General features: G+C 52.4%; 1 protein-coding gene, 1 long non-coding RNA gene and 1 other non-coding gene across 5 annotated transcripts; 2 read left to right on the top strand and 1 right to left on the bottom strand.

The window, feature by feature from the left end:
- Nucleotides 1-3,125: 3,125 nt before the first annotated feature.
- Nucleotides 3,126-3,199, top strand: TRNAR-UCU (transfer RNA arginine (anticodon UCU)). The gene has a single exon. It is a non-coding gene; the product is annotated as a tRNA-Arg (tRNA).
- A 3,612-nt stretch (nucleotides 3,200-6,811) lies between these two features.
- On the top strand, nucleotides 6,812-21,567 carry GLMP (glycosylated lysosomal membrane protein). Of its 3 annotated transcripts, none has more exons than XR_014950065.1 (7): nucleotides 6,812-6,903; nucleotides 8,027-8,284; nucleotides 9,158-9,337; nucleotides 10,719-10,937; nucleotides 12,608-12,885; nucleotides 16,077-16,199; nucleotides 17,772-21,567. XR_014950065.1 is itself a non-coding variant. In XM_077789407.2 (6 exons), the coding sequence occupies exons 1-6, from the start codon at nucleotides 6,832-6,834 to the stop codon at nucleotides 14,200-14,202; spliced, it is 1,176 nt and encodes a 391-aa protein (XP_077645533.1). In that variant the 5' UTR covers nucleotides 6,812-6,831; the 3' UTR covers nucleotides 14,203-15,055. The 3 variants fall into 3 exon arrangements, 1 of the variants encoding a protein (XP_077645533.1); XR_014950066.1 differs by having other exon boundaries at nucleotides 17,769-21,567; XM_077789407.2 differs by lacking the exons at nucleotides 16,077-16,199; nucleotides 17,772-21,567 and adding an exon at nucleotides 14,034-15,055.
- On the bottom strand, nucleotides 14,942-16,095 carry LOC146765369 (uncharacterized). Its single transcript, XR_014950069.1, has 2 exons — nucleotides 15,309-16,095; nucleotides 14,942-15,185 (listed from the first exon to the last, which is right to left on the bottom strand). It is a non-coding gene; the product is annotated as an uncharacterized LOC146765369 (long non-coding RNA).
- Nucleotides 21,568-21,821: the final 254 nt, after the last annotated feature.

Raw genomic sequence — 21,821 nt, 5'->3', positions numbered from 1 at the left:
TGGGATAGGGGAAGGTGTCCTTGGCCATGGGGGATCCTGGATCCCCTCCCACCCAGAGGATCATAATTCCTATGGGATTGTCCTGGATCCCCTCCCACCCAGAGGATCACCCTGGATCCCCTCCCACCCAGAGGATCATAATTCCTAAGGGATGGTCCTGGATCCCCTCCCACCCAGAGGATCACCCTGGATCCTTTCCCACCCAGAGGATCACCCTGGATCCCTTTCCACCCAAAGGATCATCCTGGATAATTTTCCCTCCAAAGAATCTTTCTGGATCCCTTCCCACCCAAAGGATGATCCTGGATCCTTTCCCACCCAAAGGATCATCCTGGATCCCTTTCCACCCAAAGGATCATCCTGGATAATTTCCCACCCAAAGGATCATCCTGGATCCCTTCCCACCCAAAGAACAATCCTGGATCCTTTCCCCACCCAAAGCATCACCTTGGATCCCTTCCCACCCAATGGATCATAATTCCTAAAGGATCACCCTGGCTCCCTTCCCACCCAAAGGATGATCCTGGATCCTTTCCCACCCAAAGGATCTTTCTGGATCCTTTTCCACCCAATTCCGTAGGAATTTCTGTAGTGATTTTCTGTAGGAATTTTTTTAGGGATTTTCTATAGGGATTTCTGTAGGGATTTTCTGTAGGAATTTCTATAGGGACTTTCTGTAGGGATTTCTGTAGGAATTTCTATAGGAAATTCTGAAGGGATCTTCTGTAGGAATTTCTTTAGGGATTTCTGCAGGAATTTCTGTAGGGACTTTCTACAGAGATTTTCTGTAGGGATTCCTGTAGGAATTTTCTATAGGGATTTCTGTAGGGACTCCCGTAGTTTATTTCTGTATGAATTTTTGTAGGAATTTCTGTAGGGATTTTCTGTAGGGGCTTTCTGGATGAATTTCTGAAGGGATTTTCTGTGTGGATTTCTTTAGGGATTTTCTATAGGAATTTCTGTAGGGGTTTTCTATAGAAATTTTGATAGGGATTTTCGGTAGGGATTTCCGTAGGGATATCTGTAGGGATTTCTTTAGGAATTTTCTGTAGGGATTTTCTTTAGGAATTTCTGTAGGGATTTTCTCTAGGAATTTCTGTAGGGATTTTCTGTAGGGATTTCTGTAGGAATTTCTGTAGGAATTTCTTTAGGGATTTTCTGTAGGTATTTCTATAGGGATTTCTGAATTTTCTCTAGGAATTTCTGTGGGGATTTTCTCTAGGAATTCCTATAGGGATTTTCTGTAGGAATTTTCTATAAATATTTCCTTAAGGATTTTCTGTAGTGATTTTCTATAAAGATTTCTGTAGGGATTTTCTGTAGTGATTTTCTATAAAGATTTCTGTAGGGATTTTCTGTAGGAATATCTATAGGGACTTTCTACAGGGATTTTCTGTAGGGTTTTTCTGTAGGGATTTTCTGTCGCTGTTTCTTTCAGCGTGCAAAGGATTTCTTCATCTCTCATCCCTGCTGATGCTGCCCTGGAGCAGCTTTAGGTGAAGTGGATCTGAAAGCTCCATCAATCACCAAATTACTCAGAATTTTGTCTTTCCCAAAGGCCTTTCCCAGGTGTTTATGAGGTGGTAAATTCTCTGGGGTCACTCTGGGCCACCGAATCCTTGCTGGTGGCTCGTGTTCTTGCCAAAATGATTTGGGGCTGGAGGGATGAGAAATGATTTGGGGCTACAAGGATGAGAAATGATTTGGGGCTGGGAAGATGAGCTGGGGGGCAGCTGGCAGCTTTTTCACTGCTACCCTGAATGGCATCAAATTAGCAGGATGGTTTCTGAGGTAGTAGAAAAAGGTTTAATAACAGGTGAAATAACAAAGCTCTTACAGAGAAAAACCAAGCCAGGGGTAAGAGGTCCTTGCTCCTGCTAAAACAAAAGGGATTATTTATTTTTGTTCTTTTTCTAGTGAATTATTCTTGTAAATGCAGGTGAACCCAATGGGAAGAAATGAAATGTCTGACTCAGTTCAGAAGGCTGAATGATTTCTGTATTATAACTATGCTAAAATACATTAATATCCTATATAAAAGGAGGATATTAAAACTAAAAATAGTATTTTCTCTGACCAATTCTCCCACAACTCACGACCCTCTCTGAGAGTCCGGCCCCAGGTGGGTCAGGTTGGATTGGATTGGATTGGATTGGATTGGATTGGATTGGATTGGATTGGGTTGAGTTGGGTTGGATTGGGTTGGGTTGGATTGGATTGCATTTTCCCAGGAATTGGGGGGGTTTATCCTCAATTTTGAGGTTTTGCTTCCACTTTGGGGTGAATCTCCTCTTTATTCCTGCTGTTCTCTGCCAGGAAGAGCTGCCTGAGCTTCAGGTCACACTGACCTCAAGTCATTCGCTCTCCCTGTGGTAGAGAATTCCTCTTCTTGGATTACACTTTCCTGGGAATTTTGGGGGTTTTTCCTCAATTCTGATTTTCTGGTTCCAGTTTGGGGTGAATCTCCCCTTTATTCCTGCTGTTCTCTGCCAGGAAGAGAACACTGACCTCGAGGCATTCCCTCTGCCTGCGGCAGGGAATTCCTCTTCTCGGACTCCACTTTCCATCTCCCCTTTCCCGGGAATTGCGGGTGTGTTTGGGACAGAACAACAGCCTGAAATTCGTTCCGTTCAGGGATTCCAAACGCACCATTCCCTCATGCCAGAGTCTGATCCATTGTTAATGGATCAGTGCCTTTCAATGGACCTTTCCTCTTTTGTTTTGACATCTGTCTCCATTTTTTTCCCCCCGGACAGAAGAGCCACGACGTTTCCTCATTACCCCCGTGCCTGACGTCTCGCTGAAAGGAAACCCACGCTCAAACCTCAGCTCCTGGGTGCTTTTTTTTTTTTTTCCTCCCATCCTCTAAATCCTCTTCCCACCTTTATCCCTTGCCTCGTGCGGATGCTGAGAGGGAGACGCAGCGACGGATTCTGCTCCGGGATTTCGCTGTGCTCGGGGATGCTGCGGAAACCGTTGCCGGGGAGGCGGGTACCGGCGGCTTCTTGCTGCATCGGGCCAGAAATGGATCATCCCTGGGATAATTCCAGCCCGCCTGGGAGCGGGAGGGGGCTCCGGAGGTGGGGATTCCTCAGTTCCGGAGCCGCCGCTCCCCTCACGGTGAGGTCTCTGTGGCGCAATGGACGAGCGCGCTGGACTTCTAATCCAGAGGTTCCGGGTTCGAGTCCCGGCAGAGATGATCTCCAGGCAGGTGTCTCTTTTCTTTTCGTGCCATTTTCCTCCCAGGACCCCCCTCTGCGAGGTTCATAACGACCCCGAGGGGATGGGACCACTTTTTGGGACATCCCCTGCTCCCTTCTTGAAGCATTTCTCCTCCATCTTCCATTTCTCCTCCATCATCCATTTCTCCGTCATCTATTTCTCCTCCATCATCCATTTCTCCATCATCAATTTCTCCTCCATCATCAATTTCTCCTCCATCATCCATCTCTCCTCCATCCATTTCTCCTCCATCATCCATCTCTCCTCCATCATCCATTTCTCCTCCATCATCCATTTCTCCTCCATCATCTATTTCTCCATCATCCATTTCCCCTCCATCATCCATCTCTCCTCCATCATCTATTTCTCCGTCATCTATTTCTCCTCCATCATCCATTTCTCCATCATCAATTTCTCCTCCATCATCCATCTCTCCTCCATCATCCATTTCTCCTCCATCATCCATTTCTCCTCCATCATCCATTTCTCCTCCATCATCCATCTCTCCTCCATCCATTTCTCCTCCATTTCCCCTCCATCATCCATCTCTCCTCCATCATCCATTTCTCCATCATCCATTTCTCCTCCATCATCCATTTCTCCTCCATCATCCATTTCTCCATCATCCATTTCTCCTCCATCATCCATTTCCCCTCCATCATCCATCTCTCCTCCATCATCCATTTCTCCGTCATCCATTTCTCCTCCATCATCCATTTCTCCATCATCCATTTCCCCTCCATCATCCATTTCTCCATCATCCATTTCTCCATCATCAGTTTCTCCTCCATCATCTCTATCCCCTCCATCATCTGTTTCTTCTCCATCAATTTCTCTTCCGTCAACAATTTCTCCTCCATCATCAATTTCTTCTCCATCATCTCTTTCTCCTCCATCATCCATTTCTCCATCATCCATTTCTTCTCCATCATCTGTTTCTCCTCCATCTCTTTCCCCTCCACCATCTGTTTCTTCTCCATCATTTATTTCTCCTCCATCATCAATTTCTTCTCCATCATTTATTTCTCCTCCATCATCTTATTTCTCCTCCATCAATTTCTCCTCCATCATCTCTTTCTCCTCCATCATCAATTTCTCCTCCATCATCAATCTCTCTCCCATCATCAATTTCTCCTCCATCATCTCTTTCCCCTCCATCATCTGTTTCTCCTCCATCATTTATTTCCCCTCCATCATCAATTTCTCCTTGGTAAATAAATTCAGATTTTCTCCAGTTGGGAATGTTTGGTAAATTAACCCCGCATGTGTCCCCCAGTACTTTCCCATTTTTGATATTTTCTTCCCAAAAGGTGTTTTGTGCTTTCCAAAAAACCAATTTTTTTGTTGTTGTTGTTTGACAACCCTAGAACCATGAAAAACTCTGGAATGTTCCCCTGATAATCCTAAACCAAATAAAACCAATTTTTTTTTTTGTTGTTCGACAATGCTAGAACCATGAAAAACTCTGGAATTTCCCCCTAGCAATCCTAATCTCAACAAAACCAATTTTTTTTTTGTTTTTTGACAACCCTAGAGCCAAGAAAAAATGTGGAATGTTCCCCTGATAATCCTAAACTAAATAAAACCAATTTTTTTGTTGTTTGACAACCCTAGAACCAAGAAAAAAATGTGGAATTTTCCCCTGGCAATCCTAAACCCAAAATAAACAATGGAATTCTTGGTTGACAACCCTAGAAGCAACAAAAGCTCTGGAATGTTTCCCTGATAATCCTAAACCAAACAAAACCAAATTTTTTTTTGTTGTTTGACAAACCTAGAACCAAGAAAAACTCTGGAATGTTCCCCTGGAAATCCTAAACCAAACAAAAAATTGGGTTTTTTTGTTGTTTCACAACCCTAGAAACAAGAAAAAATGTGGAATTTTCCCCTGGCAATCCTAAACCCAAGAAAAACTCTGGAATTTCCCCCTAGCAATCCTAATCTCAACAAAACCAATTTTTTTTGTTGTTTTTTGACAACCCTAGAACCAAGAAAAACTCTGGAATTTTCCCCTGGAAATCCTAACCCCCCCAAAAAAATCAGTGTTTTTTGTCATTTGACAACCCTAGAACCATGAAAAACTCTGGAATGTTCCCCTGATAATCCTAAACCAAATAAAACAAATTTTTTTTGTTGTTGTTTGACAACCCTAGAACCAAGAAAAAAATGTGGAATTTTCCCCTGGCAATCCTAAAACCCCCAAAAAATCCATGTTTTTTGTCATTTGACAACCATGAAAAACTCTCCCACCCCACGGGAGGATGGACATGGGGGTCTCCAATCCGTGGGATGACTCCACGGGGGTCTCACCCCACCGGTTGATGGACATGGGGGTCTCACCCCACGGGATGACTCCACAGGGGTCTCACCCCACCGGGTGACCCCACGGGGGTTTCACCCCACCGGATGATGGACACGGGGGTCTCACCCCACGGGAGGATGGACATGGGCGTCTCACCCCACCTGTTGATGGACATGGGGGTCTCACCCCACGGGATGATGGACATGGGGGTCTCACCCCACGGGATGATGGACATGGGGGTCTCACCCCACCGGGTGACCCCACGGGGGTCTCACCCCACCGGATGATGGACACGGGGGTCTCACCCCACGGGAGGATGGACATGGGCGTCTCACCCCACCTGTTGATGGACATGGGGGTCTCACCCCACCGGTTGATGGATATGGGGGTCTCACGGGATGATGGACATGGGGGTCTCACCCCACGGGAGGATGGACACAGGGGTCTCACCCCACGGGATGACCCCACGGGGGTCTCACCCCACCGGATGATGGACACGGGGGTCTCACGGGATGACCCCACGGGGGTCTCGCCCCATGGGAGGATGGACATGGGGGTCTCACAGGATGACCCCACGGGGGTCTCACCCCACGGGATGACCCCACGGGGGTCTCACAGGATGACCCCACGGGGGTCTCACCCCACCGGAGGACTCCACGGGGGTCTCGCCCCACCGGCTGACCCCACGGGGTCTCTGCCGCCCTGGCGCTCGCCGCAGGCGGGGCAGAAGCTGAAGGCGAATCCCGAGCGGTTCCCGGCTCCGCCGCACCCCGCGGGTCCTCTGTGCGGGGCGCGGCACCGGCGGCACCGGGGCGGCCCCGGTGTTGTTCCGAGGCGGTCCCGGGCCGGTCCAAGGGCGGTCCCGAGGCGGTACCGGGGCGGTCCCCGGTGCTGTACAGGGGCGGTACCGGGGCGGCCCAAGGGCGGTCCCGGGGCTGTACCAGGGCTGTACCGGGGCGGTACCGGGGCTGTACCGAGGCTGTCCCCGGGGCTGTACCGGGGCTGTACCGGGGCGGTTCCCGATGCTGTACTGGGGCGGTACCGGGGCCGTTCCGAGGCGGTCCAAGGGCGGTACCGGGGCGCTACCGGTGCCGTACCGGGGCGGTTCCAAGGCTGTCCCCGCTGCTGTACCGGGGCGGTACCGAGGCGGTCCAAGGGCGGTCCAAGGGCGGATCCGGGGCAGTCCCGGGGGCTGTACCGAGGCCGTTCCGGGGCGGTCCCGGGGCCGTTCCGGGGCGGTCCAAGGGCGGTCCCGGGGCCGTTCCGGGGCGGTCCCGGGGCGGTCCCGGGGCCGTTCCGGTGCCGCCATGGCCGCCGGTGCGGGGCTGGCGCTGCTGGCGGCGCTGCTGGCGGCGGCCGGGGCCGAGCGGAGCCGGGAGGTGAGCGGGGGCACCGGGGGTACCGGGAATACCGGGAGTACCGGGGGTACCGGGGGGTACCGGGAGTACTGGGGGTACCGGGAGTACCGGGAGTACCGGGGGTACCGGGAGTACCGGGAGTACCGGGGGGTACCGGGAGTACCGGGGGTACCGGGGGGTACCGGGAGTACTGGGGGTACCGGGAGTACCGGGAGTACCGGGGGTACCGGGGGTACCGGGGGTACCGGGGGTACCGAGGGTATTGGGGGTACCGGGGGGTACCGGGACCGAGCGGAGCCGGCAGGTGAGCGGGGGTACCGGGAGTACCGGGAATACCGGGAGTACCGGGACCGAGCGGAGCCGGAAAGTACCGGGGGGTACCGAGGGTATTGGGGGGTACCGAGGGTATTGGGGGTACCGGGGGGTACCGGGACCGAGCGGAGCCGGGGGGTGAGCGGGGGCACCGGGGGTACCGGGAATACCGGGAGTACCGGGACCGAGCGGAGCCGGAAAGTACCGGGGGGTACCGGGAAGTACCGGGGGGTACAGGGGGGGGATACCGAGGGGTACTGGGGGGGGTACCGAGGGTATTTGGGCTACCGGGGGGTACCAGGGCCGAGTGGAGCCGGAAAGTGAGCGGGGGTACCGGGAGTACCGGGAAGTACCGGGGGGTACCGGGGCCGAGGGTGGGATGGGAAGGGAAGGGAAGGGAAGGGAAGGGAAGGGAAGGGAAGGGAAGGGAAGGGAAGGGAAGGGAGGGGAAGGGAAGGGGCTGTGGAAGGGAAGGGAAGGGAGGGGAAGGGAAGGGAAGGGAAGGGATGGGAAGGGAAGGGAAGGGAAGGGGCTGTGGAAGGGAAGGGAAGGGAAGGGAAGGGAAGGGAAGGGAAGGGAAGGGAAGGGAAGGGAAGGGAGGGGAAGGGAAGGGAAGGGAAGGGAAGGGAAGGGAAGGGAGGGGAAGGGAAGGGAAGGGAAGGGAAGGGGCTGTGCAGGGGAAGGGCCACGAGCATGGCCAGCAGCTCCAAGCTGTAAAACGCTGACCGAGCGCATTGAGCAACACCCGGGCCCGCGGAGTCACGGGAGCCGAGGCAGCGCCCCAACCTCGGGCAGGGCTCGGAGCCAGCCCAAACCCATCCCCACCCCGCAGGTGTCCATGGAGTACAACCCGGGCTGGAACAGCTCCTCGGTGAACCTGCTGCACGTGCGGGCGCTGGGGCCCGCCGACAGCCTTCACTACGTCTGGAGCAGCATCGGGGCCCCCTCCGTGCTCCTGGTGGCCACCCGCAGCCCCAGCAGCGCCCTGAGGGTCAACTGGAGCCGGCTGCTGTCCCCCAGCCCCGCCGGAGCCGTGTGGATCGAGCCCCCCGACAGCGTGGTCTACGCCACGGCCGTGGTCTTCACCAAGGTACAGCAGGCAGGGTGCTGGGGACGGCGGTGGTGAGATGATTCCCAGATTGTAGAAAGTCTCCGAGTTGCCGGCGAAGAAGTCGTAATTAATCTGTGCTGGTTTCCAGGTTGTTTATTCTGTTGATCTCTCACATGTTCTGCTGCCCTGCCCAGCTCTGTCCTGCAGGGCAGCGTGTGGGGCTCTGCCCTCAGTGGGATGTGACAAACATTAAATACCAGAAACTCCCTGGGCTGGATTTACAATAACGTGCCAATATCTGTCACCTACGTTGGACAGTGTGTCCCCAGCCTGAACCAACAGAAAAATGCCAACACCACAGTGAGACATGGAGGGCATGAAGAAGGAGAAAAAGGACAAGGCACACCCAATTTCCTCCAGCTTGTCCCCTTTGGACCCCTCATCTAGAATCCTAAAATGTTACTTTTGCACCCGTGCCACACTTAATTATTACTGATATCAAACACTCAGAGCTGGTAATTCATCCTGTGAGATTGAAAACTCTTTTCCATGGACAGAGATCACAGCCAGTGTCTCTGGGGCTCTGTCCAGGGGGTCCCAGGGCAGCCAGAGGGAAGCCCTGGGTTCCCACAGCAAGTGGGTGGTCTGGGATACCTGGGGGTGCAGGGGGTCCCTGGGCAGCTTCAAAGCTCCTGGGAAATCCCCACCCATCCCCATCCATCCATCCATCCATCCATCCATCCCCACCCATCCATCCCCATCCATCCATCCATCCCCATCCATCCATCCATCCATCCATCCCCACCCATCCATCCACCCATCCATCCCCATCCAGGGAAGTGTCTGAGCTGCCTGCCTGAGGCACCTCTGCCCCCGGTGCTCCCAGCTCCTCTCCCCTCCCTTTCCCTGCAGCTCTTCGAGTTCAGCGAGGCCAAAGCTCCTTCGGGGGAGCTCTTCTACCCCGCCTATGACCTGGCGGAGTTCTCCTGGGACAGCCTCCGCCTGAACCGCACGGCGCTGACGGCCGAGCTCCGCGGGGCGCCGGCCGCCGACCCCGGCGGGGCCTTCTCCAACGGCAGCCTGGCGTTCCGGGTGTGTCCGGGGGCAGGGGGCACGGGCAGGGGCAGGGGGCATGGGCAGGGGGCATGGGCAGGGGCAGGGGGCATGGGCAGGGGGCACGGCCAGGGGGCAGGGGGCACGGGCATGGGCAGGGGGCACGGCTGGGGGGCAGGGGGCATGGGCAGGGGGCACGGGCAGGGGCAGGGGGCACGGGCATGGGCAGGGGGCACGGCTGGGGGGCAGGGGGCAGGGGGCACGGGCAGGGGGCATGGGCAGGGGGCATGGGCAGGGGGCATGGGCAGGGGCAGGGGGCACGGCCAGGGGCAGGGGGCACGGCTCGGGGGCAGGGGGCAGGGGGCACGGGCAGGGGGCATGGGCAGGGGGCATGGGCAGGGGGCATGGGCAGGGGGCATGGGCAAGGGGCACGGCTGGGGGGCAGGGGGCAGGGGGCACGGGCAGGCAGCAGAAGGCATGTCCAGGGGCAGGGAGCATGGCCAGGGGGCAGGGGACATGGGCAGGGGGCAGGGGGCATGGGCATAGGGCAGGGGGCACGGCCGGGGGGCAGGGGCATGGGCAGGGGCAGGGGCATGGGCAGGGGCAGGGGACACGGGCAGGGGGCATGGCCGGGGGGCAGGAGGCATGTCCAGGGGCAGGGGATGTCTCCAGGGAGCAGAGAGCACGTCCATGGGGCAGGGGGCATGGGCAGGGGCAGGGGGCACGGGAGGGGGCAAGGTACATGGCCAGGGGTCAGGGGACTTGTCCAGGGGTCAGGGGATATGTCCAGGGGACAAGGGACGTGTCCAGGGGCAGGGAGCACGTCCATGGGGCAGGGGACGTGTCCAGGGGGCAGAGAGCATCCCTCACTGCCCCCCTGTCCCTCTTTGTCCCCCTGTCACTCACTGTCCCCCTGTCCATCATTGTCCCCTGTCCCTCTCTGTCTCTCACTGTCCCTCTGTCCCCTTGTCTCTATCCCTGTCTGTCCCCTGCCCCTCTGTTCCCTGTCCCTCACTGTCCTCTGTCCCTCCCTGTCCCTCACTGTCCCCTGTCCCTCATTGTCCCTCACTGTCCTCTGTCCCTCCCTGTCCCTCGCTGTCCCCTGTCCCTCTCTGTCTCTCACTGTCCCTCTGTCCCCTGTCCCTCACTGTCCCCTGTCCCTCCCTGTCCCTCTCTGTCCCTCGCTGTCCCCTGTCCCTCGCTGTCCCCTGTCCCTCCCTGTCCCTCTCTGTCCCTCCCTGTCCCTGGCTGTCCCCTGTCCCCTGTCCCCTGTCCCCTGTCCCCTGTCCCTCTCTGTCCCCTGTCCCTCGCTGTCCCCTGTCCCTCGCTGTCCCCTGTCCCCTGTCCCCTGTCCCCTGTCCCTCCCTGTCCCTCTCTGTCCCCTGTCCCCTGTCCCCTGTCCCCCGTCCCCCGTCCCCAGCTGACGGCCTACAGCTCCGCGGGCCGTGCGGCGCGGCTGCCGCGGCTGCTGCACAGCGCCGAGAGCTGCCAGCTGCAGTTCCTGCTGGCCGGGGTGGCTCCCCGCGGGAACGGCTCCCGCTTCCTGCTGCAGCTGGCCACGGTGGAGGCGCCGGGGGCGGCCCGCAGCCTGCGCTCCCGCAGGTCCATCGACGACGAGTACACGCCCAGCATCTTCCAGGTGAGCCCCGGGATCGCCAGATTCCAGGGATTGTAGAGAGGGATTGTAGAGAGTGAGATTCCAGGGATTGTAGAGAGTGAGATTCCAGGGATTGTAGAGAGGGATTGTAGAGAGTGATAGTCCAGGGATTGTAGAGTGATATTCCAGGGATTCCTGGGATTGTAGAGAGTGATAGTCCAGGGATTGTAGAGAGTGAGATTCCAATGATTCCCGGGATTGTAGAGAGTGATAGTCCAGGGATTCCCGGGATTGTAGAGAGTGATATTCCAGGGATTCCTGGGATTGTAGAGAGTGATATTCCAGGGATTGTAGAGAGTGATATTCCAGGGATTGTAGAAAGTGATATTCCAGGGACTCCCGGGATTGTAGAGAGTGATATTCCAGGGATTCCCGGGATTGTAGAAAGTGATATTCCAGTGATTCCCGGGATTGTAGAAAGCGATATTCCAGTGATTCCTGGGATTGTAGAAAGTGATATTCCAGGGATTGTAGAGAGTGATATTCCAGGGATTGTAGAAAGTGATATTCCAGGGACTCCCGGGATTGTAGAGAATGATATTCCAGTGATTCCTGGGATTGTAGAAAGTGATATTCCAGGGATTGTAGAGACTGATATTCCAGGGATTGTAGAAAGTGATATTCCAGGGACTCCCGGGATTGTAGAGAGTGATATTCCAGGGATTCCCGGGATTGTAGAAAGTGATATTCCAGGGATTGTAGAAAGTGATATTCCAGTGATTCCCGGGATTGTAGAAAGTCTCTCTGGGCCCCTCTGGCAAAGAAGAAGTCGTGGATCGTCTGTGCTGGTTTGCAAGGTGGTTTATTCTTATACATATAAGAATATATGTATATATATATATGTATATATATAAGAATATACATATATTCTTATACGTATAAGAATAAACTTACCTATAACGTGTTCTGTCTGTCCTGCGGGGCTCTGCCGTCAGTGGGATGTTACAAATATTAAATACCACAAACTCCCTGTGCTATATTTAAAATAATTGCCAATATCTGTCACCTATGTTGAACAGTGTGTCCCCAGCCTGAACCCAGTCCCCAGTTTCTGGAATATAATGTTACAAACATTATATATTAGAAACTATGTGTGCCCTATTTACAATAACGTGCCAATATCTATTATCTACATTGAACAGTGTGTCCTTAACTTAAACCAACAGAAAAATGCCAACGCCACAGTGAGACATGGGAGGGCATGGAGAAGGAGAAAAAGGACAAGGCACACCCAATTTCCTCCATCTTGTCCCCTTTGGACCCCTCATCTAGAATCCTAAAATTTTACTTTTGCACCCGTGCCACACTTAATTATTACTTAAATCAAACCCTCAGAGCTTGTAATTCATCCTGTAAGATTGAAAACTCTTTTCCATGGACAGAGATCCTACACACCCAATTCCCTCCATCTTGTTCCCTTTGGACCCCTAATCTAGAATCCTATCTAACAATTACATCATTTATCATGTAGCTCTAGCAAGGTGCAGTTCTAGCAAGGCACACGGCCTACATGTTCCTAGGTTATTTATTTTTATTTTTTAATTTTTTTTCCCCCAAGGCCTACTGAGCTTCATTTTCCTTTTAACCCTAAACCCCCGTGATTTTCAAGCTCTTTCACTCGCAGGGTGACCCTGCTGTCCCTCCCTCCCCAGGTGCTGTCCCTGCTGGCTCAGCCCCACAACAGCAGCTCCGTTTTGGGATTCCTGCAGTGGAAAGCCACGGCCTACGGCTCCCCCAGCCCCCGGCGTGAGGACGGCATCCAGTGCAGGGCTGGGGGGCTGCAGGTGGCCAACGGGACCCTGCCCATGGCCAGCGTGGTCCAGGCTTATTTTGGGGAGAGTTTGGGCAGCAGCTGCACCATCAGCGCCCTCAACGTGTCCTTTGGGGGTGAGGAGGGAGAGGTGTACCAGGAGAAGAGGTACCTCAGCTGGTGAGTGGGGTCTGAGGGGTGCTGGTCACTCACGGTGTGCAGAGGGGTTTAGAGGGATGCTGCTGGTCATTCATGATGTGCAGAGGGGTCTGAAATGATCCTGGTCACTCATGATGTGCAGAGGGGTCTGAAATTATCCTGGTCACTCATGATGTGCAGAGGGGTCTGAAGGGTCTAAAAGTGGAAGAATCTCCTGGTCAAGGATGTTCCTGGCCACTCAGAATATGTAGAGGGATCTAAAGGGATGCTGCTGGTCACTCAGGATGTGCAGAAGGGTCTGAGGGGTGCTGCTGGTCACTAAAGATGTGCAGAGGGGTCTGAGGGGTGCTGCTGGTCACTCAGGATGTGCAGAAGGGTCTGAGGGGTGCTGCTGGTCACTCAGGGTGTACAGAGGGGTCTGAGGGGTGCTGGTGGACACTCAGGCTGTGCAGAGGGGTCTGAGGGGTGCTGCTGGTCACTCAGGGTGTGCAGAGGGGTCTGAGGGGTGCTGGTGGACACTCAGGCTGTGCAGAGGGGTCTGAGGGGTGCTGGTGGACACTCAGGCTGTGCAGAGGGGTCTGAGGGGTGCTGCTGGTCACTCAGGATGTACAGAGGGGTGTGAGGGGTGCTGCTGGTCACTCAGGGTGTGCAGAGGGGTCTGAGGGGTGCTGCTGGTCACTCAGGATGTACAGAGGGGTCTGAGGGGTGCTGCTGGTCACTCAGGGTGTGCAGAGGGGTGTGAGGGGTGCTGCTGGTCACTCAGGGTGTGCAGAGGGGTCTGAGGGGTGCTGCTGGTCACTCAGGGTGTACAGAGGGGTCTGAGGGGTGCTGCTGGTCACTCATGATGTACAGAGGGGTCTGAGGGGTGCTGCTGGTCACTCAGGGTGTGCAGAGGGGTCTGAGGGGTGCTGCTGGTCACTCAGGGTGTGCAGAAGGGTGTGAGGGGTGCTGCTGGTCACTCAGGCTGTTGTGCACTTTGGGGACTGGCATGTCACGGGGTTTCTCTATTTAGCACCCCTCTCCATGCCCAAGTTTTGAGTTTCCCTCCAGTCCTGCAGCAAAGGCTCCACCGAGTTCCTTGAGGAGCCTCATCCTGCCCTGACCCTGCGAGGTGGGGAAGGGCAGAGCCCCTCCCCTGTCCTGACCCTGACCCCGATCCCCTCCCGCAGGTCGGTGCTGCTGGGTTTCGGGGAGCCCCCCAGGGACACCTTCTCCCCCCTGGTGATCTCCATCGCCGCCGTGGCGCTGGGCACCCCGCTGGCCATGCTGCTGCTGGGCAGCTGCCTGCTGCTGCTGGCACGGAGGCGACGCTACTCCGAGTACGAGCCCATCAACTGAGGGGGCACCGAGACCCCCGGGACCCTCCCCGTCCCAGTGTGAGCCCATCAACTGAGGGGGCACCGAGACCCCCAGGACCCTCCTCTTCCCTTCCCAGCTCCTCCTTCCCCTGGGATTCCCGGATTCCCTGCCAGGGAATGGCCATGGCTGCTGCTGCTGCTGCTGCTGCCACCTCCTCTGCCAGCCCCCTGCCATCCCCTCTGCCCCCCGAGGGGATTGGGGTGACACTTTCAGCTGCCCAGTGCTGGTGACACCTTCTCTGCCCCCCGAGGGGACCGGGGTGACACTTTCAGCTGCCCACGTCCCCCACTTTGTGTCCTGCTCCTTCCCACTCCCTCCCCGGATTTTTCCTGACCCACGCAGCAAAGGGAAGCGATGGTGGGGGGGAGTTTGGTCAGGAAAATCCTCCCCTTCCTCCTCCTCCTCCTCCTCCTCCCAAGGGACACAACCACTGCTGGCCACGGACTGGCTCCAGTGCCACTTGCAGGGGTGGGGAGCAGCTCCACTCCCAGCACATCCCAGCTCCTCCCTGCTCCACCTTCCCGCTGCTGCGCCAGCCTGGGACACGAGGGACACCCAGTGCCACGTGCCAGCAGCTGCTGGAGCTCAGGCGTGTCCTGCCAGGCCACGGAGAGCTGCTCCAGCTGGGAATGTTCTCCTGGATACCCACCAGGCTTGATGCCAGGTGCTGCCCAGCTGGGGTGGGCGCGGCTCCTCGGGGTTCTCAGGGGGATCTGGGGCCGAGTTGGCCATCACTGACTCGCCTTCAACCAAATAAAGTGGATTTCTGACTCGTCTTCAACCAAATAAAGTGGATTTCTGACTTGTCTACAACCAAATAAAGTGGATTTCTGACTTGTCTACAACCAAATAAAGTGGATTTCTAGACACGGTTTGCTGTGGGAATGCTGTGCTGGGAGTTGGGAGAATCTTCATCTCGGGGTCGTTGGTTTGAGCCCCACGCTGGGCGCCAAAATGATGTTCTGGTTTGAAAGCAGTGAGAGATTCCAAGTCAGAAATAGAATTTATTAGGAAAAGGGAAAAAAAAAACCAAAATCCATGCAATAAAAAAAAAAAAAAAATCACTGGCAGAGTGAGAATACAACCTGAAACCCTTTTGGTCAGTCCAAATTGGAGGGGCAGGTGTGGTTCTGTCGGGGCAGTGAGCCTGGAGGAGGGTGGAGCCTTCCTCTGATGATCCAGGGGAAAACCCAGCTGCTCCTCTGGGAAATCCAGCGGAAAAGGCTGAGCTGGTGCCCCAAAAATCCAGATTCTATCCAGGTAGGAATGCTTGGCTCCTCCCATCTCACTGTGGGATAATTTTATCAGTCACCAGTGACATTCAATGGGGCATTAACATTGGTTTGTAAAAAAAGATAGAGAAAACTGCCCCAAAAAATAGAAGATAACAGCCCCACCTCTGGCAGATGGTGACAGATAAATATATTTTATTTATAAATTAAATATTGCCTGGCAATCTAGGGCTCCCACCTTGTCAGAGCAGTGATCCTGTAGAAGGGAGCTCTGAAAATCCAGTGGGAAAACCCAGCTGCTCCTCTGGGAAATCCAGTGTAAGGCTGAGTCTGGTGTCCCAAAAATCCAGATTATATCCAGTTTTTGCCCAATTTTACCTGTATTAAATGGTGATTTTCTACTCTAAACCATTCCGTGAGTGCAAACATCACCAAGAACATGGAGGTGAGGAAGGAGAAAGAGGGAGGACAGGGCAGGCCCAGATCCCAAATCTATCTTGAAAATTCTGACCCCCATGTACAAAACCAAAACCCCCCTGTACAGCACTCAAAAATTCTTCCCTTTGTGACTATTTTTACTCTTAATATCTAAATTTTGTGACTTCTTGTTCTTCCTGCAAGGCCGGTAAATCGTTCCATGGATTAAATCCAGAATTTTCCAGCTGCCTGCCGGGGTCTCAAATGCTTCTGACCTGGGCTTGGAACTTCCAAAAATGTCTGAGGGACATTTGGAGTTCTGACACGGTGGGAAACCTCGTTGTGATTTTTGAGCAGAGAATTGAGGGGTTTGGGGGCAGGATTTGGGGTTTGGGGGGCACAGTGAGGGGTTTGGGGGGCACAGTGAGGGGTTTGGGGCAGGATTTGGGGTTTGGGGGGCACCGTGAGGGGTTTGGGGGCAGGATTTGGGGTTTGGGGCAGGATTTGGGGTTTTGGGGCAGGATTTGGGGTTTGGGGGCAGGATTTGGGGTTGGGGGCAGGATTTGGGGTTTGGGGGCAGGATTTGGGGTTTGGGGGCAGGATTTGGGGTTTGGGGGGCACAGTGAGGGGTTTGGGGGCAGGATTTGGGGTTTTGGGGCAGGATTTGGGGTTTGGGGCAGGATTTGGGGTTTGGGGGCAGGATTTGGGGTTTGGGGCAGGATTTGGGGTTTGGGGCAGGATTTGGGGTTTGGGGGCAGGATTTGGGGTTGGGGGCAGGATTTGGGGTTTGGGGGGCACCGTGAGGGGTTTGGGGGCAGGATTTGGGGTTTGGGGGGCACCGTGAGGGGTTTGGGGGCAGGATTTGGGGTTTGGGGGCAGGATTTGGGGTTTGGGGGGCACAATGAGGGGTTTGGGGGCAGGATTTGGGGTTTGGGGCAGGATTTGGGGTTTGGGGGCAGGATTTGGGGTTGGGGGCAGGATTTGGGGTTTGGGGCACAGGGGGTTGTTTGGGGGGGATTTAGGGTTTATGGGGCCATAGGGGGTGTTGAGCCCCTGCAATTTGGGGGGATTTACAGGGATTTGGGGCACGGGGGGTGTTTGGGGGGATTTGTGGGATTTGGGACGGGATGAGGGGGTTTGGGGGGGATTTGTGGGATTTGGGGCACTGACCCCAGGAGTGACCCCGGGCACTGCCCCGGCACTGCCCCGCACCCGCTGACCCCGCACTCAGTGATCCCAGTATGTCCCAGTATGCCCCAGTGCACTCCCAGTATGCCCCAGTGCACTCCCAGTATGTCCCAGTGCACTCCCAGTGAGCTCTCAGTGCACCCCCAGTGTATCCCAGTGAGCTCCCAGTGTGTCCCAGTGTTCCCCAGTACGTCCCAGTGAGCTCCCAGTGTGTCCCAGTATGTCCCAGTATGTCTCAGTGAGCTCTCAGTGCACCCCCAGTATGTCCCAGTATGTCCCAGTGAGCTCTCAGTGCACCCCCAGTATGTCCCAGTATGTCCCAGTGAGCTCTCAGTGTATCCCAGTGAACTCCCAGTGTGTCCCAGTGTTCCCCAGTATGTCCCAGTGAACTCCCAGTATGTCCCAGTGAGCTCTCAGTGCACCCCCAGTGTGTCCCAGTGTTCCCCAGCTCACCCCAGTGAGCTCCCAGTACATCCCAGTATGTCCCAGTACATCCCAGTGAGCTCCCAGTGTGTCCCAAACCCCAAATCCCCCCCAAACACCCCCTGTGCCCCAAATCCCTGTAAATCCCCCCAAATTGCAGGGGCTTAACACCCCCTATGGCCCCATAAACCCTAAATCCCCCCCAAACAACCCCAAAATTCCACCCCAAACTTTTCTTCCAGTGGCTGAGTTTTGAATATTTTACCTTTTTTTTTTTTTTTCCAGCAGCTGAATTTTGAATTTTTCATCTATTTTTTTTTTAATTGTTTTCCCAGCGGCTGAATTTTGAATTTTTCTTTTTTTTTTTTTTGTTTTCCCAGTAGCTGAATTTTGAATTTTTTATTTTTGTTTTCCCAGCGGCAGAATTTTGAATTTTTCGTTTTTGTTTTCCCAGCAGCTGAATTTTGAATTTTTCACCTTATTTTTTTGTTTATTTCCAGCGGCTGAATTTTGAATTTTTCACCTTATTTTTTTGTTTATTTCCAGCGGCTGAATTTTGAATTTTTCACCTTATTTTTTTGTTTATTTCCAGCGGCTGAATTTTGAATTTTTCTTTTTTTTTTTTGTTTTCCCAGCAGCTGAATTTTGAATTTTTCATTTTTGTTTTCCCAGCGGCTGAATTTTGAATTTTTCATTTTTGTTTTCCCAGCAGCTGAATTTTGAGTTTTTCACTGTTCACCCCCTCCCCCGCCCGTATTTTCGGCCCGTTTCGGGGAATCGGCGGCGGCTTCGCAGAAACGCCCCGGCGGGGACGGAAACGGAAACCTCGGAGCGCCCGGGCGGGCGGGCAGGGAGCGGAGCCCAAATTGGGGCAGAACCCCGAAATTCTGTAAAAACTGCACCCCGAAATTCTGTAAAAACTGCACCCCGAAATTCTGCAAAAACTGCACCCCGAAATTCTGCAAAAACTGCACCCCGAAATTGGGACAGAAACCCCGAAATTCTGTAAAAACTGCACCCCGAAATTCTGTAAAAACTGCACCCCGAAATTCTGCAAAATCTGCACCCCGAAAATGGGACAGGAACCCCGAAATTCTGCAAAATCTGCACCCCAAAATTCTGCAAAAACTGCACCCCGAAATTCTGTAAAATCTGCACCCCGAAAATGGGACAGGAACCCCGAAATTCTGTAAAAACTGCACCCCGAAATTCTGTAAAAACTGCACCCCGAAATTCTGCAAAATCTGCACCCCGAAATTCTGCAAAATCTGCACCCCGAAATTCTGTAAAAACTGCACCCCGAAATTGGGGACAGAAACCCCGAAATTCTGCAAAAACTGCACCCCAAAACTGGGACAGAAACCCCGAAATTCTGTAAAAACTGCACCCCGAAATTGGGACAGGAACCCCGAAATTGGGACAGGAACCCCGAAATTCTGCAAAATCTGCACCCCGAAATTCTGCAAAATCTGCACCCCGAAATTGGGACAGGAACCCCGAAATTCTGCAAAATCTGCACCCCGAAATTCTGTAAAAACTGCACCCCGAAATTCTGCAAAATCTGCACCCCAAAAATGGGACGGGAACCCCGAAATTCTGCAAAAACTGCACCCCGAAATTCTGCAAAATCTGCACCCCGAAAATGGGACAGGAACCCCGAAATTGGGACAGGAACCCCGAAATTCTGCAAAAACTGCACCCCGAAATTGGGACAAAAACCACGAAATTGGGACAGGAACCCCGAAATTCTGTAAAATCTGCACCCCGAAATTGGGACAAAAACCACGAAATTCTGCAAAAACTGCACCCCGAAATTGGGACAGGAACCCCGAAATTGGGACAGGAACCCCGAAATTCTGTAAAAACTGCACCCCGAAATTGGGACAGGAACCCCGAAATTGGGACAGGAACCCTGAAATTGGGACAGGAGCCCCGAAATTCTGCAAAATCTGCACCCCAAAAATGGGGAAGAAACCCCAAAATTTTGCAGAAATCTGCACCCCAAAATTCTGCACCCCAAAACTGCTCCAGGAACCCCAAAATTCTGCAGGAATCTGCTCCCCAAAACTGGGGCAGGAACCCCAAAACTTCACCAACACCCCCACCCCTCCCAGGAACAAAAACCCAAATTTAGGAGCACCCACACCCCAAATTTCCCCTGCACCCCAAATTTCGGCTGCACCCGGGCAGGCCCAAAAGAGCCCCCACAGAATCGTAAAAAAACACCAAAAAACACCAAAAAAACCCCAAAAAAATCCCCCAAAAAACAGAAAAACGAAACCAAAAACCACCCAAAAAAAAGCAGAAATTCACACCCAGCACGGCAGGGCCGAGTCACAACTTTTTGCCTTTCCAGATTAATTTGGGGCAAAATTTTGCTTTTCTGGAGAATTTTGGGGCAGAATTTTGCTTTTTCAGTGGATTTTGGGGCTGGATTTCAATTTTCCAGACAATTTTTGGGCAGGATTTTTATTTTCCAGAGGATTTTGGGGCAAAATTTTGCTTTTCGGGAGGATTTTGGGGCAGATTTTGCCTCTCCAGAGGACTTTGGGGTTGGATTTCAATTTGCAATATTATTTTGTGGCAGGATTTTGCTTTTTCAGATTATTTTTGGGTGGGATTTTGCCTTTCCAGAGGACTTTGGGGTTGGATTTCGATTTTCAATATTATTTTGTGGCAGGATTTTGCTTTTCAGGAGAATTTTGGGGCAGGATTTCCATTTTCCAGATTGTTTTTGGAGTGGGATTTTGCCTTTCCAGCTGATTTTTGGGGTGCATTTTCCCTCTCCCGGCGATTTTAGGGTGGAATTTTGCCCGGCACTTCCACCCCCACCCCTTTTTCCCCCCAAAATTTCCCAAAAAATCCAAAACCCTCGGCTGGGGTGGGAAAAACCAGCTTTTTAGCAGAGTAAAAAGCACAAAAAATACATTTATTAACCAAACTCCAGCTTCTTCTTCACCCCAGCACCAGGGGTGGGCAAGGAGCTCTTTTTTTGGGGCAAAAAAATCACATTTTGGCAGCCCAGGAGGTTTTTACCACCCAAAAAAAATAAGATTATAACTAAAAATATCACCTGCCGTTGCCACACCCCTGCTGAAGGATTCCAGGGAAAGGTTTTGCCCCAAAAAAATTCAATTTTCCACCGGAGCGAAGCGCGCGGAGAAGAAATTCCTCATTTTTTTGGGATGGTCAGCTCTGTAAAAATGAATATATTTTACAGATTTATAAACATTTACAGGTTTTCTACATCCTCCCCAGCCCACGGGGGGTTTTTGGGGTTTTTTTTGTACATAATTACAATTTTTTTGAGTTATTTCTGTGCAGTCAGAGGCTTTTTGGGGGTCCCCCAAAATTTTTCCGTGAGGGGTGGGAAGGCTCCGGAGGTTTCGGGAGTTTTTGGGGTTTTTTGGGTTTTTTTGGCACTCTCTGGTTGAGAATTCCAGCAGAGCTGCGAGTGGAGGCGGAGGAAAAGGTGCTGATTCCAGAAGGGAAAATTGAAATTAAAAAAAGGAAAAAAAATGGAAAAAAAATGAAAAAACAAAGAAAAAGAAATGAAAAAAAAAAGAAAAAAAAGGGGGAAAAATGAAAAAGAAATGAAAGAAAATGAAAAAGAAATGAAAAAAATTGAAAAAGAAAAAATAAAAAAATGAGAAAAAAAAAAATGAAAAAAAGAAAAAAATTTTTTAAATGAGAAAAATTTCAAAAAAACAAATGAAATGAAAAGAAATGAAAAGAAATGAAAAGAAATGAAAACTAAAATGAAAAAATGAAAACTAAAATGAAAAAATTTAAAAAAAGAAAAAAATTAAAATTGAAAAAAATAAAAAATAAATTAAAAATAAAAAAAGAAAAATAAAATAAAAAAAAGAAAAATATTAATGAAAAAAATGAAAAATTGAATGAAAATAAATGAAAAAAAAGAAAAACTAAGGAAAAATGAAAAAAAAAATTAAAAGAGTAAGAAAAATGAAAGAAATGAAAAATATTTAAAAAAATAAAAAAGGAAAAAAATTTTTAAAAATGAAAAAAAAGAAACAAAAAAGAAAAAAATTCTTAATAAAAGAAAATAAAAAGAAAAAAAAAAGAAAGAAAAAGAAGAAAAACGCGAGGGAAACGGAAATTCTGCCCAAAGGGCTCCGGGCAGGTCCTGGCAGCTCTGCGGGAACTCTGAGGGTCCCGGCAGGTCCTGGCAGCTCTGCTGGGAGTCAGTCCTCTCAAAAGTGCAGCTCCTGGCAGGTCCTGGCAGCTCTGCGGGTCCTGGTCCTGGAAGTTCTGCAGGTCCTGGCAGCTCTGCTGGGCGCTTGGCAGGTCCTGGCAGCTCTGCGGGTCCTGGCAGCT

This window comes from Lonchura striata, chromosome 25, assembly GCF_050655825.1.
Source record: "Lonchura striata isolate lonStrDom1 chromosome 25, ASM5065582v1, whole genome shotgun sequence".
In the NCBI taxonomy this organism is placed as follows: Eukaryota; Metazoa; Chordata; class Aves; order Passeriformes; family Estrildidae; genus Lonchura; species Lonchura striata.
The sequence above is the reverse complement of the archived record's forward strand: the minus strand, read 5'-3'. Positions and strand labels throughout refer to the sequence as shown.

Bases quoted from the DNA above. Each gene is read 5' to 3' on its own strand.
- GLMP (XM_077789407.2), top strand. From the start codon at position 6,832: ATGGCCGCCGGTGCGGGGCTGGCGCTGCTGGCGGCGCTGCTGGCGGCG. The intron at 9,338-10,718 runs GTGTGTCCGGGG...CCCCGTCCCCAG, and splicing joins ACGGCAGCCTGGCGTTCCGG to CTGACGGCCTACAGCTCCGC. The intron at 10,938-12,607 runs GTGAGCCCCGGG...CTCCCTCCCCAG, and splicing joins ACACGCCCAGCATCTTCCAG to GTGCTGTCCCTGCTGGCTCA.